General features: G+C 53.0%; 1 protein-coding gene across 5 annotated transcripts in view; it reads left to right on the forward strand.

Moving 5' to 3' along the window:
• The first annotated feature begins 977 nt into the window (after nt 1-977).
• The window catches only part of SCRIB (scribble planar cell polarity protein), a 35902-nt gene continuing 23262 nt past the window's right edge, over nt 978-13617 (forward strand). For 4 of the 5 annotated variants that reach the window (XM_032222500.1, XM_032222504.1, XM_032222501.1 and 1 more), the window contains exons 1-10: nt 978-1177; nt 9906-10023; nt 10230-10308; nt 10602-10691; nt 10780-10836; nt 10924-10987; nt 11258-11332; nt 12024-12168; nt 12836-12954; nt 13079-13278. In XM_032222500.1, coding sequence (XP_032078391.1) covers nt 1016-1177; nt 9906-10023; nt 10230-10308; nt 10602-10691; nt 10780-10836; nt 10924-10987; nt 11258-11332; nt 12024-12168; nt 12836-12954; nt 13079-13278 — 1109 coding nt within the window. In that variant the 5' untranslated portion in view covers nt 978-1015. The remainder of the gene's footprint in view (nt 1178-9905; nt 10024-10229; nt 10309-10601; nt 10692-10779; nt 10837-10923; nt 10988-11257; nt 11333-12023; nt 12169-12835; nt 12955-13078; nt 13279-13617) is intronic. The other variant, XM_032222503.1, reaches the window with a different exon arrangement.

The following is a 13617-nucleotide window of genomic DNA, read 5'->3' on the forward strand; positions in this document are numbered from 1 at the left end:
CACTTCCCCAGAGCCCCCATTGGGTAGCGTCTGTCTGGGCTCCCCACTTCCCTTCTGGGGGAGCCTCATTCAGGGGACGAGGAGGCGGATCCCCTGGCCCTTTCCCAGGCTGGGCCACGGAAGGGAAAGGGGGCTCTGGGAAGGTCCAGCCCTGGGATGGGGGCGAAATTCAGCAGGTTCTGGAGAACCGGGAATTTTGAGTAGTTTGGAGAGCAGCCAAATGCCGCCTCTGGCTGCCCCAGGGGTGGGGAGGGGGGTTTGGCGGTATCCGTCCCCTGCCACGCCCGCAGCACCGGCGGTAGAAATGTCAATGCCACCTGGGGATGGGGGGGGGGGAGGTTAAGCAAGGCAGCCTTGCGGGGGGGGGGGGCGGGTGTCCCCATTGCACCCTTCATGGAGGCCGCTGGGAGAGGCGAGCGGCAGCCCAAGGGAGGCAAGGCGGGTGCGGGCGGTCGTGGTGGTGTTGGCCTGGAGGGGCCGGGCGGGGGGGGGGGGGGCGGAGAGCCGGCTCCGCTCAAGCCCAGTCTGAGAGGAGGGGCCTCTCTCGGGGCCGGCTTGGCGCTCCTGCCGGAGGAGCAGCTGGGCCTTTGCTCTGTCTTCCCGGCTGGACTACTGCCGTGCGCTGCAGGCGGGGCGGCCCTTGAAGGCCGTCTCAAAATTGCCTCGGCCACTCGCGACGCCGCCGCCGCCTCCTCTTCCGCAGCCGTTGGCCCAGAGCGGCGACCTCCTTCCGCGGCTGAGCCGGAGCGCCTCTTCAGGAAGGGGCGGGGAAAGAGCGGGGGGCCTGCGCAGACGGCAGGACGCGCTACGCCGCGCGATCTATGGTTCCGGCCGGGCGCTCTGGGAGCTGTAGTCTTCCGCGGCGGGGCGGGGCGCCGTCGTCCCAGGGTGCCTCGCGCCGGATGGCCAGGAGGTTCCCTGCCGCCGGGATGCCGCGCCGCCGGCTCGGCCGCTGAGCCCGCGCGGCCCGGTGCGCCCCCGCCCGCCCGCCCGCCCGCCCGCCCCGGCGCCGAGGATGCTTCGCTGCATGCCGCCGCTGTGGCGCTGCAACCGGCAGGTGGAGACGCTGGACCGGCGGCACTGCTCGCTGCAGGCCGTGCCCGACGACGTCTACCGCTACAGCCGCTCGCTGGAGGAGCTGCTGCTCGACTCCAACCAGCTCCGCGAGCTGCCCAAGGTGGGGCCCGGCGGGAGTTCCGCGCGGGCGGGGCGGGGACGTCGCCCGGTGGGGGCCCCGCTGCGCCCCTCCCCCCCCCGCGCGCACCTGTCGCCGCTGCTGTGGGTGGGCGGGGCTGCCCCTCCCCCCCTCTCCCCCCTCCCTCCCCCCGCCCTCCCCCCTCCCTCCCCCCCTCCCCCCTGCGGGGCCCCCGCGGCCGTCGGTGCAGAAGCGGTCCGGGGCCTCCTCCGCCCCGCCCCCTCCTTAGCCAGACGGCGCTCGGCCTGGGCCCCTTGTGGCTGGGCGCGAAGGCCGCCGGTTCCCTCGGCCTCCTGGCCCCGGAAGGTGCCCAAAGCGGCCTCCCTGCTGCCCGCCGGGGCCCCCTTCTCTAGCCGTCTGTATCTTGCGGGGGGGGGGGTGGGCTGGGCTGGGTCCCCAGGAAAATCGCCAGCTGGGAAAGTTAATGGGCGGAGCTGAGGAGCCCTGGCGGTGCAACTCTTCTTTTTATGAATGAAAGTGTTGGAACTATGGACTGGTATCTTAATTTCTCGATGGGTGGGTCCCCGAGTAAAGAATCTGCAGGAGGGTGACAATTGCACCTTATCGCTTTCCAGCCAGGGGTGATAAGGGAAGAACCAGAAAAGGGGATTGGCAGGAATTGGGTTCTGGATGCTTGTGATTTAGGGGAGAAATATTCTATGGGATGGATGGGCAGGTGGTGGTGGTGGTGGTGGTGACTGGGCTGTTCGGAGATCCAGAAATGAATAAGGGTGGTGATTGGTGACTACTTGCTTAGAAAAAGTATGCTCCGGAGGTAAGGCTTAAGAATAAGTCTCCCTCCAATTTGTAAGGGGGCCCAACGGCAACTTCACTGCAACTCAGGGTGGTGTACAGGATTAAGAAGGTTAGATTCATGTGTAAACTTGTGGCAGCTTTGAAACTAAAGGCAGATTTGATGTGGAAAGTCTGAGCCTGTTGTTAGTACCAGGATGAAACATTCCAAAGGTGGAGCAGACCGTTTTCTAGTGGGGTCAAAAGTGGATCTTGGGGGGGGGGGGGGGAATTACACACACACAAATAGCGAAACCACTTTCTCGTGGCTGATATACCATTTCCATACGTTTGGTCATCCTTCTCTCTGCACAGCCAGACCGTCTCAATGTCCTTTTGTCCTGGTCACCCATTTCTGCATGCGAGCCGCTTTCTTCCCATTGTCTCCAATTTCTTTTTACGGCTCCATGGCCCATTGAGCTCTCTCTCTCTCTCTCTCTCTGGTGGGTGGGGGCTATGCTAATGAGAAATACAGAAAGAGAAAGCATGGTGGAATGAAGATGGGAGGGGGGCTCTAAAAGAGGTGGGAATGAATGCTGCAAAATGTATGAATGACAGAAATCATCTGCGCGTTGAGGGAAAAAGTTGAAAAAACAATAATGAAAGAGAACGAGGAACAAAGGAGGCGAATCAGGGTAGACCCAAAGAACAACTGCTTTGCATGTGAGGGAAGATGGCTAAATAAAGAACCTCCAGCAGAAGGAGCAGAAGGGAGACGGTTGGGATTAATGGAAGTGAGAAGGTTTTTGGGATTTGCATGGAATTGGTGCGGGTTTGTTAAAGAGTGGAATTGAAACCAGTGCTAAGGGAAGATGGGAAGTGGATCTGCAGCTAACGTAATGTATGGGGGAAGCTGGCATGGGTGCTTGATGACTGGAAGGGTAGGACTATTGTGTCGCCGTAGCTGGAGGGAGCACAAGAACCACCGGAGTGGGTCCTTGGGAATGAGCGCTTGGCAGAGTTCTCACCAGAAAGGGCTGAGACCTGTCAGTGAACAAGATTGGGAGAGGCGGTGAGGCTTCCTCCCCCTCCTCTCCGTTTCTCTGGGTCTTTCCTTCAGCCATCAGGCAGGAGTCTGAGGCAGCAGCTATAGCTACATATGGGGTGAGGGGGGTGGGGGGCTTGGCAGGAGCATAGAATCCAGATCTGGAGGAGCAACTCTTCCATGAACTTTGTCCTCTCAAACTCCTGTGGAGTCCTGCCTTCAATTCTGGGGCCCCCAAAAGCCCCCGGGCCGATGGGGGCCAGGCCAAAGAGGGCCAGCAAGGGACTGAAAGGGTCAAGGTTCAGCCTCCAGAGGAGGAGGGAGGACAGCTGCTTTCCCTTGTTGGGGGGGGGCGTTGTCCTGCAGAAGAGGGAGTGGGCTTATTCTGTAGCGCCCCCAGAGCTGGCCGGATGCAGTGAAGGGGGGAAGGTGCAAGGAAAGACCCTCAGGAGGAGCCTCAGCATGGCATCAGGCGTCAGCCAGCGGAACAGTCTGCCACAGGAAAGGAGCTCTTTTACTAGAGGTTTTTAAAGAGAGATGAACAGAGAATCTCTCCTGGACCAAGCAGGACGCAGGACATTGGAGCGGATTTGGCTGTGGCTTTAGGATTCCTACAACGTATTGTCCAGACTTAATTCTGCTTTGACGGAAGCAAAATTGAGAGAAGCAACATCGTCTTTTGATCCTGACCTTCTGCTTCTGTTGCTGCAGTCGAGGAGATAGCGCTTGCTTTCTCTGCCTATCCGGGCATCCTGTTGTGCTGCCCTGTCATGGCAGTTGTGGGGGGAGGTTGTTCCTGGGTGGGACAAGGGAAAGGGTGCCAGGAGTGCCTGCCAATAATGTATAATCTCGGCAAGATCACTCAAGGCAAGAAGGGCATCCCAGCTGCCTGGCTAAAACAAGCAGGCCCTTATATTGAGCAGCAGGCAGACGATCACAACAGCAGCAGAGGCATCCCTGCATATTGAGTGGGCAGGGGGCTAGGGTTAAACCACTTCTGAAAAAGAGGAACACCTAGTAGGAAACATAAAACAATGGGCAGTGCCCTGTTGAATGGTGTGCCCCTCGGGTCAGACAGCACTTGGAGAGCTGCAGGGCTCAACACCGTGAAAGGTGAAATGGCCACACCATCAAATTGAAATGTACTCAATCAGGGCACTTTCAAACAGACGAGGTTGTTTACGGCTCACGCAAACCGAAGAAGGAAAGGTGTGCCAAGGACGACTTTCGGGCGCAAGGTGGGCATCCCCTTAATACCATTGTCTAAGTTTGGGCTTCAACCCTTCATACAAAAGAAGAAGAGTTTGAGGATCAAACTCAATGAAACCTGTGGGTGAGATGTGCTCCTTGTGACTGGAGACTGGAATGTCAAAGTTAGAAATGCTAAGGAGGAAAATGCAAAACCAACATGAAGCCAGTTTATGTCAATCTGTTGCTTTCTTGGTAACTCAGACTCCCCCCCCCCCAAAAAAAAATATGTTTATATGTAGATATCACCAAATGAAATACACAGAAACCGAACCATACTGACCGTGCTATTACTAGAAGGAAGCAAAAGAATTCTGTCATTCCTAATTTAAAGAGCTGAGAGTTAATGAAGTGGCCAGGGGTTTACCGTGAAAGTCTTCAGAAATTGCTTATGCACGTGGGCGTAAAATTTTGGTCAGGAACAGAAATTATAAAATAATAATGTCAACTGCATATAAAGAAAATTTATATATCTTATAGATGGTATTTTCCACCGGCGAGGTTGGCAAACATGTTTAAAGACAAATTAGCCAAATGTTGGAAATGCCACCAGTTACCTGGATTTTACTATTCTATGTGGGGGACATGTGGAGAAGCAAAGAAGTATTGGACAAAAATAAAGATATGGTTGGAAAGGATGATAAAAAAAGTATTGTGTTAAAACCAGAAATATTTTTGTTGGGTATATTACCTGAAACTTAGAATAAAGAGAATACATATTTAATTCTTCATATATTAATCACAGCTAGAATTGTATTTGCACAATATTGGAAAAGTGAAGAGATTCCTGCTGAAGAGAAGGTGATTAGGAAAATATTAGAATGCGCAGAAATGAATAGATTAACATTTGCAATTAAGGGGAAAGAGGAAACTGAATATTATACGATTTGAGAAGTATTTTACCAATGTTTGGAGAGAAAAAAAGGAAATTGGAAATAAAAGAAGAAGATAAAAAGAAGAATAGAAAATGTATTAAGATGGAGATAAAAAATAAAATGATAATTTATTTATTTATTTATTATCAAAATTTATATGCCGCCCAATCCCGAAGGACTCCGGGCGGCTTACAAAAAAAGAGAGAAAAAAGAGGGGAAAAAAGACAGTTTAAAATCACAACACCACATACATTCATTCTAATCGGGGCTGGACCTCAACAATCAGGTCAACAGCCCCAGGCCTGCCGGAACAGCCAGGTTTTTATAGCTTTCCTAATTGTTACATGAGTATGATGAAAATAACTATAATCAATGTTATTTTTGTATATATAGAAGAAGACATGTTAAGAAGGAACTGAAGAGATTTCTAAGATTTAACTGTATAATGTATTATAATTTATGGAAGAACGTCACACTGATATCTATGCCCAGACAACACACTGCTTAAGGAAAGATGGAATGTATGTATTTTAAAATTGAAAAATAAGAAATTTTTACCAAAAAAAAAAGCGCTTATGCACAAGTTCCAGGCCCAGCTAAAGTGGAAGTTCCTATTGGAGGCTCTCGGACACCTGCTTACCATTTTCAAGGAGAACATCAGAAATTCCCTTGAGGCCCTGAACCTCATTGATAGGGAACTAAAGAAATGGTGGAATGAATTTAAAGAAGTCCAGAATGAATGTGAAGAGACTGTCAAAGATTAGGAAACGAAAAAGAAGAAAGCAAAGTAGATGTTAGAAAAAACAATGGAGATTGGCCAGAAGATGAGAGAAGCCAAATCCCCCAGAAGGCCAGAAAGATCTCAGGAAGGAATTTAATAAAGAATTTCATAGAGTGGCTTAAAAAAGGAAAAGTACGACATTCTAAAAATACTGAAGATGGCAAGGAAGTTTTCCAAAGGAACTTTGAAGGAGGTTCCAGCTCCAAATAGATCTGTTAAGAGATGCTAATGGGCAGCAATAAATTTAAGGAACATCAAACACGGCTGGAAGGAGTGCACTGAAATCTGGTATAGTACATACTTCTCAACATCTGAGGTGATTTGCAAAATATCCTCTACTTATCAGAACCCCTGAAAGATGAAGTTAGATTAGCAGTCTGGTAAATTACCAAGTTGGGTAGCAACAAAAATTATGGAATATCTCTAGAAATAAGACAAGTAACAGAAGGAGGATATATGCATATTCTAGTCTATGTTATACTGTGGCATGTGCTCAGAAACATCTCATTGGCCTCACACTCCCATGGAAGGTGAGGAACCATAATCCAGCATAGACGGACAGGCAGGCAGGCTCCGGGTCAGCAAAGGAATAACATAGACCAGTGGTAGTCAACCTGCTCCCTACCGCCCACTAGTGGGCGTTCCAGCTTTCATGGGGGGCGATGGGGGGTTTGCTGTAACTCTGCTTTATAAATTTTATAAAGTAAAGTTACTTCCCTGCTTTATAAATCACCATCACTGTGGAACCGGTGGGCAGTTCGAAAACTTTACTACTAACAGAGATACAAAAGTGGGCGGTAGGTATAAAAAGGTTGACTACCCCTGACGTAGACTAACATGGTTGGAAAAGAGAGACCTTGGAGGTCTTCTAACCCTCTGCTTGAACCAGTCTTCTCTTCTTGGAAATCTCTGGTGATGGAGCCCCCAGGGGGGGAGGGAAGCCATTCAAGTGATCGGTTGTTTTCACTCTCAGAAATTTTCTCCTTGGATCTTGGGGGATCTCCTACCCATTACTTCTTGTCCTACTCACAGGAGCTTTGAAGAATCAGTTGACCCCCTACCCTTCTCTGTGACAGCTGCTCAATACTAAGCTCAGCTCTTATGCCACCCCTAACCCTTCCATTTGATAGGTCAGACATGCCCAGTTCCCTTAACCGTCCGTCCTAAGGATTTAGCCTCCAGGCTCTCTATCCGTTTCTCTTCTCTGCACTCTTTCTGCAGCCTCTTTTCTGCACCACGGGGGTCAGAACTGAATGCCGTACTCCAAGTGTGGCCTCACTAGTGCGCTATAGAGCGGTACCCTCGCGCCTTGCAATCCTGATGCATTGGCAGCTGCCGCCACCCTGCCATTAAGCCAGGTGGTCCACCAGGAGAACCAGATCTTTCTCAGGGACCGGTTTTTCCTGCCTAGTGCAAGATCTTGCTTCTCTCCCCACTGAGCTGCATCTTGTCCGATGGGGGCTCCCTGCTCCAGTCGGCCAAGATCCTTCTGAATCGTCAGCTTCTCTCCTGAAGCAGCTGTGTCCAAGCACGCGGCCTTGGACAGCGAATAATGCAGGCCTCCTGCAAGGGAATTAGAAGAAATGGGTGGCATTGTAAAAAATATGCCTGGATCAATAAAATTAAGCTTAAATGGAATCCTGAACCCAGTGAAGAAGCAGAGATCTAAAGAAGAATTCAAAGAAGAAGAAGACAGTGAAGGGAGGGAAATAAAAAGCAGACAAGAAACCCCATCAGTCTTGGCATTGGTGTAGGGAAAATAGCTAAAAAGAGGAGGTGTCCCAGCAAAAGGGAATAGAAAGCAGGCAAAAGTGCTCTTGAAGGTTGTTAGTGGTGTAAAGAAAATTGAAGTAGGAGGCTCTGCCCCAAGAAAGAGGAATGTAAAATGCTTGAGAGTGATGAGAGGGTGGTTTGGGGAAAAACCACGGTTGGGAGTGGAGATGTTAAAGAAAAGGGGGAAGACAGGAACAGAGAAATGGGACAAAAGAGGGGGGGAAATCAGGTATCTGGATATGTGAAAATACAAAGGAAGATAAAGGTTTTATTCCTAAACATGAAAATAAAATGGAGTTGCTAACTGGTTGAACGTAATAATGGAAAGATAACTAAAAAAGCCCAAAATAAATTGAATACGGATAAATATGAAACTGAGATGGGGAGGTTGTAAAGCAGAGGTTTTGTTTCACTTTTACACGTGATAATTAAACTGAGTTGTGAATTGACTGAAAATGACAACAGTAGGATAATCAAACATTGGTTAAAATATATGAGACATGGATACATATATAGAAATTTTAAGACGATGAATAAAGTGAGATGTTTACTGCTTGTTTTTTTTAACATAATAGATTAAGGGAATTGTAATAAACATTGAACAGTGTGCTGTGTCATAGACAATTTAAGGATAATTTGATCCAAGTTATAGAAAAATAGAGAGGGAACCTGGAATACATCTACAATGGGAAACTATTATGATTTTAAGATAGAAGCACAAGTTTGGGGCGCGTAAGGATGTATAATTATACAAAGATAATGATGAGAATAGCTAGGAATTGTAACCAGGTCTACATCTCGACCAAATTTAAGCTGGGGAGGGGAGGGGTTTAAAAGTACAATGACTATAGATGTGTACATTTTTGTTCTATTTTTTTTCCAAGGAAGGATGTTAAAATGAAATACGTATATCGAAAAGGAACTATAAATACCATCAACATAAAACGGAGCTTGCTCAGAAGAGGCTAAAATACACCAAGTAAATGATAAGAGTGAGAAGAATTGAAGAGAGGCAAGGGAAGAAGAAAGGAATAGTAGAGAGGGCAAGGAGGGGGGAAGAGGAGGAGAGAAAGAAGGAGTGGAAAGGGTGGAAAGGAGAAGGAGAGAGGAAGGGGAAGTAGAAAGAAGGTAGGGAGGGGGAGGAGGGAGAAGAATGATGGGTAAGATAAATATGGTGTATGGAAAGCAGAAGAGCTAAATAATTGTGTTTTGGGAGCTGATAAGATGAATTGATGTAAACACTTAATAATACAAAGTGATGTTGGCTATGTAATAGTATACATGTGATTAAATGTTGTGAAAATGGAAAAATAATTTTTTTTACCAAAAAAAACCGAAACACCTTTGAGTCCCCTGAGGGAGGCCAGTTAAGGTCCCTACAGCTGAGCTCCTTAACTCGCATTTGTCGCTTTTGAGGGCCAAGGGGAGGAAAGGAGCAACCTCCGTGCGGGAGGGGGGAGGATGGTCAGGACAAGGCAGGACGAGACTGGCTGTAATGGGGGGAGGGAGGGAGAGTCACAAATGCTGTGGGTATTGGCTGGGAGGCAACTTTTTCATTATCCTTGTAACTGTGGGCAGTTGGTTGCTAAACAAGGAGCACTTGTAGCCCAGCGTTGAGCACGGAGGTTGAGCACAGAAGGGCGTTGCTTCCCTTGGTTGGTCAGTGTATGTGCAGGTAAAGACGTCGGAAATGTTTCTGCTGTAGAAGCTGGGCTGGTACTTGGATAAGGTGGAGAAATGATTGACGGTGAATGCTGGATAGATTGTATAATGCAACAACCAGCATGGAACTAAAAAAGACAAGCCAGTTGTGTTTAGCAGGGAAGGTTGCAAATCCATCAGCCAGGAGTAGCGGACTTGGCTCTTTGAAAGTTTTGCTGGCAGAGACAGACTTTCAGCATTTACAGTCGCCAGGAGGACCAACGGACAGTGGCGCCAGAGGCCCCAAGAGGCTCTGGGCGTCTCAGCCGTGAGGTTGCATGGGAAGAAGGTCTAAAAGGCGTCTTCTGCTCTGGGGAGCCTTCAGGGCGGTGGGGTTCCTGTTGAGGCTTCCTCCGGCCTTCAGAATTGGGTGCAAACGGGGCCCCCAAAGATGCCTCTGCCACAGAGCTGCCTTTGCGGTGGGTGCAGCTACCGTGGGCCCTTTGCTCGCTCCAGCAGGAAGAGCAGGCCGCCCCGAGGGGAGGGAGGGTGCTTGGAGGGGGAGGCTGGCTGGCGGGAGGCCCCAGTAAGCAGCCCCTTCCTCTCTGCCCGCAGCCTTTCTTCCGACTTCTGAACCTGCGCAGGCTGGGCCTGAGTGACAATGAGATCCAGCGCCTCCCTCCCGAAGTGGCCAATTTCATGCAGCTGGTGGAGCTGGACATCTCCCGCAATGGTGGGTGAGGGGAGGCTGCTGCCTTCCCAGTCTGTCCCCGTGTGCATCAGGGGAGCCACGTGGAGCTGCTGAGGCTGGAGCCTGGCTGTCCGGGGGGGGGGGGGGTCGCTCTTCCTGTCTTCATGCAGGGGGGTGGGGGGACTTGCTTGGCTTGGGGCTGGTCTTCCTCCCTGACTCCTGCCGGCCTTTGGGCTGCTCTGCTCCAGACATCCCGGAGATTCCCGAGAGCATCAAGTTCTGCAAGTCCCTGGAGATTGCCGACTTCAGCGGAAACCCCTTGTCCAGGTAGGGGAGATGCGTCGCCCTTCTGGAAGGGCCTCTCTGACTGGAGGGGACCTGGCTGGGGTGGAGGCGGCTGCGGGGAGGTTCTGCCCCGCAGGGGCTTTGGGGCTGCTGTGCGAATGCTCTGTTGGAGGGACAGAGGGGGGGAGAGGCCCAAAGGGCCAGTGCTGAACGTGGCCGCTCGCTCTCTTCGGGGGTCCTGAGAGCCCCCAAGACCAGTTGCCCTGAGGGGCTCCATCTGCCCAGCTCCTTGCACGGCTGCAGAACCCTCTGGGGTCCCCCTGCTTCTCCCCCAGGCTCCCCGAAGGCTTCACCCAGCTGCGCAACCTGGGCCACCTGGCCTTGAACGACGTCTCCTTGCAGAGCCTGCCCAGTGACGTTGGCAAGTGAGTCCGTGCCCGGTTTGGTGGGTAGCGGGGAGGCAGGGTTCTCGGCCACTCCTCTGCTCAACCCTGGCTCTCCTTCCTCCCTCAGCTTGGCAAACCTGGTGACTTTGGAGCTTCGTGAGAATCTGCTGAAGTGCCTCCCGGCGTGAGTGCCCGTCTGCTCCTGCCCCAGCTGAGGTGGGGGCACGGCCCCTGTGCTCCCAGGGCCCCTGACTTTTTTCTCTGCTTGCAGATCACTCTCCTTCCTTGTGAAATTGGAGCAGCTGGACCTTGGGGGCAACGACCTTGAAGTGTTGGTAAGGGGGGCTGGGCGGGTGGGGGAGGTGGGGCGCCCGCCTGCCTTCCCTTTCCTGGCCAGTGTCTCGCCTTGCGGCCCTTTCCCACCCGAGCCAGTGGTGCTGCTCCTTGCCCCGGGTCCTGAGTGGAAATGACCCTCCTGCAGCCTCCTCTCTCAGCAGACCCCTCGAGGGCTGGGCCTGAAGGTGCTGGGGGTGTGTGCGCGTGTGTGTGTCCCCCCGGGAGGGTGTTTGCCTCGGAGAGTGATGTCGTGCTCCTCTCCTTCCCAGCCAGATACCCTGGGCGCCCTGCCAAACCTGCGTGAGCTCTGGCTGGACAGGAACCAGCTCTCCGGCCTGCCCCCTGTGAGTATTTCCCCCCTCCCGTGCCTTGTCCTTCCAGTGCAGCGGCCTTGGCCTCCGGTGGCCCCTCGCAGGCTGACCAAACACCCCACCCAAAGGGAAGCCAGTGGGGGGACGGGGACTCGGGGCTGAGGGAAAGCCAGACGGGGGACCCAGACCAGTGAACGTGGGCCGAGGTGCTTCCTTGAAATAAAGGCGTGGCTAGAGCAGGAAGCCCCTCACCAGGGACAGGAAAGCAGGCTGAGTGCCCCGTGCTGCTTCTCCTTTCCCCCCCGAAGGACGAGGATGAGCTGCAGGGGGGGGGGGCGTGGCTCCGGATTTCAGGAAGGCCTAAAGGGGGGGGGGGGGGGCTGATGCTGCTTCCAGAGGGCGTCCCGTGGAGTCCAGTGGACGGGGAAGGCAACCAGGATGCCGAAGTGGGGCGCATAATGGTGGTGCAGAGGCTTTTTCCCAACATAGGGCTGAAATTGGCATATGGGCAGAATTGGTGCCCCCGCCCCCGTGTTTGATTCAATTGGGCGTGGCCTCGGGCAGGGGGGCAGGCAGCCCAGGGTGCAAGAGCGGAAGTGTCGCTTCTGTCCTGCGGGCAGTGCGGCTGCCCGAAGCTTCCCAGTCGGGAGAAGCCAGAGCCTTGCGCAAGAGGCTGGGCTGTAGAGGCCGCCCGAGTCAGCCTGCCTGGCTTCCCTCTGTGCAGGAGCTGGGCAACCTCCGTCGGCTGGTCTGCCTGGACGTCTCCGAGAACAAGCTGGAGCAGCTGCCCGATGAGATTGGCGGCTTGGTGGTGCTGACGGACCTGCTTCTGTCACAGAACCTGCTGGAGGTGATTCCCGAGGGCATTGGTGAGTGTGGCCATGCTGGGGGTGGGGGGGGAACCTAGAGTGAGATTTGGGGGGGGGGGGGCTTGGGAAAGAAGGAAGCCGTCCTGCAGTGGCATCGGCTTTTACTTGGCTTTGAAATCTCCTTTTCCTTCCTCCTGGCTCTTATTTCTGGAGCTGGGAGGAGCCTCTTTGAGAACCGTTCCTCGGTACGGAGTTTTAAGGACTGCCGCTGTGCTCGGGGGGGGGGGGGGCTCAGGGTTAGGGGGAAAAGGCTCATGGAGGCAAAATCTTTTAAGCCTTCCTTATAAAGTTAAAAGTCGTTGCTGATGTTGTCGTTGTTAGTATCATTTGTCTCTGCTGCACTTTCCTGTTAAGAGGGCATAAGACGAGAGCATAGAAGCATAACATAGGGCTTTTGTTAAAGGCCTTCTGCCCTCTGATGCCCAGGAGGGCACAAGCGTTTCCTGAGAGGAGCGCTGGGGAAGGGCTGCTCCAGCCAATGCCCGGGCAGCTTCCGGCTCCTCTGCTCCCGGATATAACGGCTCTGTCCTTAACCCCCTGAACCATGCTGATGGCCCCACCTTTCTGAGAGAGCTCAGGCCCCCAAAGGGATCGCCTCCTGCAGCCCCAGCCTGGGGCCTCCCTGGCTGCACAGGGTCACCCGTGCTCTCTTTTGACCTTTCCTCAGGCCAGCTGAAGCAGCTCTCCATCCTGAAGGTTGACCAGAATCGTCTGACGGAGGTGACCGAAGCCATTGGGGACTGTGCCAACCTGTCGGAGCTCATCCTCACCGAGAACCTGCTACAGGTGGGCGTGCAGGTTGGCTGTGCCTGCCCTGTGCCTCGGGCAGCTAGGGTTAGGGTTAGATGAGCCAGCTGGTTTGCCAAGGGTGGCGGTCTGATGCCCCCATCCGTGGGTGCTCTTCTCTCAGACCCTCCCCAGGTCTCTGGGGAAACTCACCAAGCTGACCAACCTCAACGTGGACCGGAACCGCCTGAAGGTGCTCCCTGCAGAGATTGGGGGCTGCAGCAGCCTGAACGTCCTCTCCCTTCGGGACAACCGCCTGGACTGGCTGCCCCCGGAGCTTGCTGGCACCGCTGAGCTGCACGTCCTGGATGTAGCGGGCAACCGGTACGACTGGGGTGGGGAGACGGAAGAAGCTCAGCCTTGGCCAGGGGACGCCCCTCACCGCCCCTGGTTGTGCGTATCCACCTTGTTTCCAGGGGGGCCTAAAGAACACAGTGGTCCCCCTGTTTCCCTGGGCTCTGCGCTCTGGCCAGTCACTGAGCAAGCACAGGCGTGCTCCTTAGTGGCATGGGAACATAAAATGGATCAATTTCAGGTCACCCGAAATTAAAGCAGTGAGATCTCTGTAGCAATGAGCCCGTCTCGCAGCCTGAATATAAATAAGAGACGTGTGGGGGAGCTTTACAGCTAGTCCTCGACTTACAACTGTTTCTTCCACAACCG

Source organism: Thamnophis elegans, chromosome 8, assembly GCF_009769535.1.
Source record: "Thamnophis elegans isolate rThaEle1 chromosome 8, rThaEle1.pri, whole genome shotgun sequence".
Taxonomy (NCBI): Eukaryota; Metazoa; Chordata; class Lepidosauria; order Squamata; family Colubridae; genus Thamnophis; species Thamnophis elegans.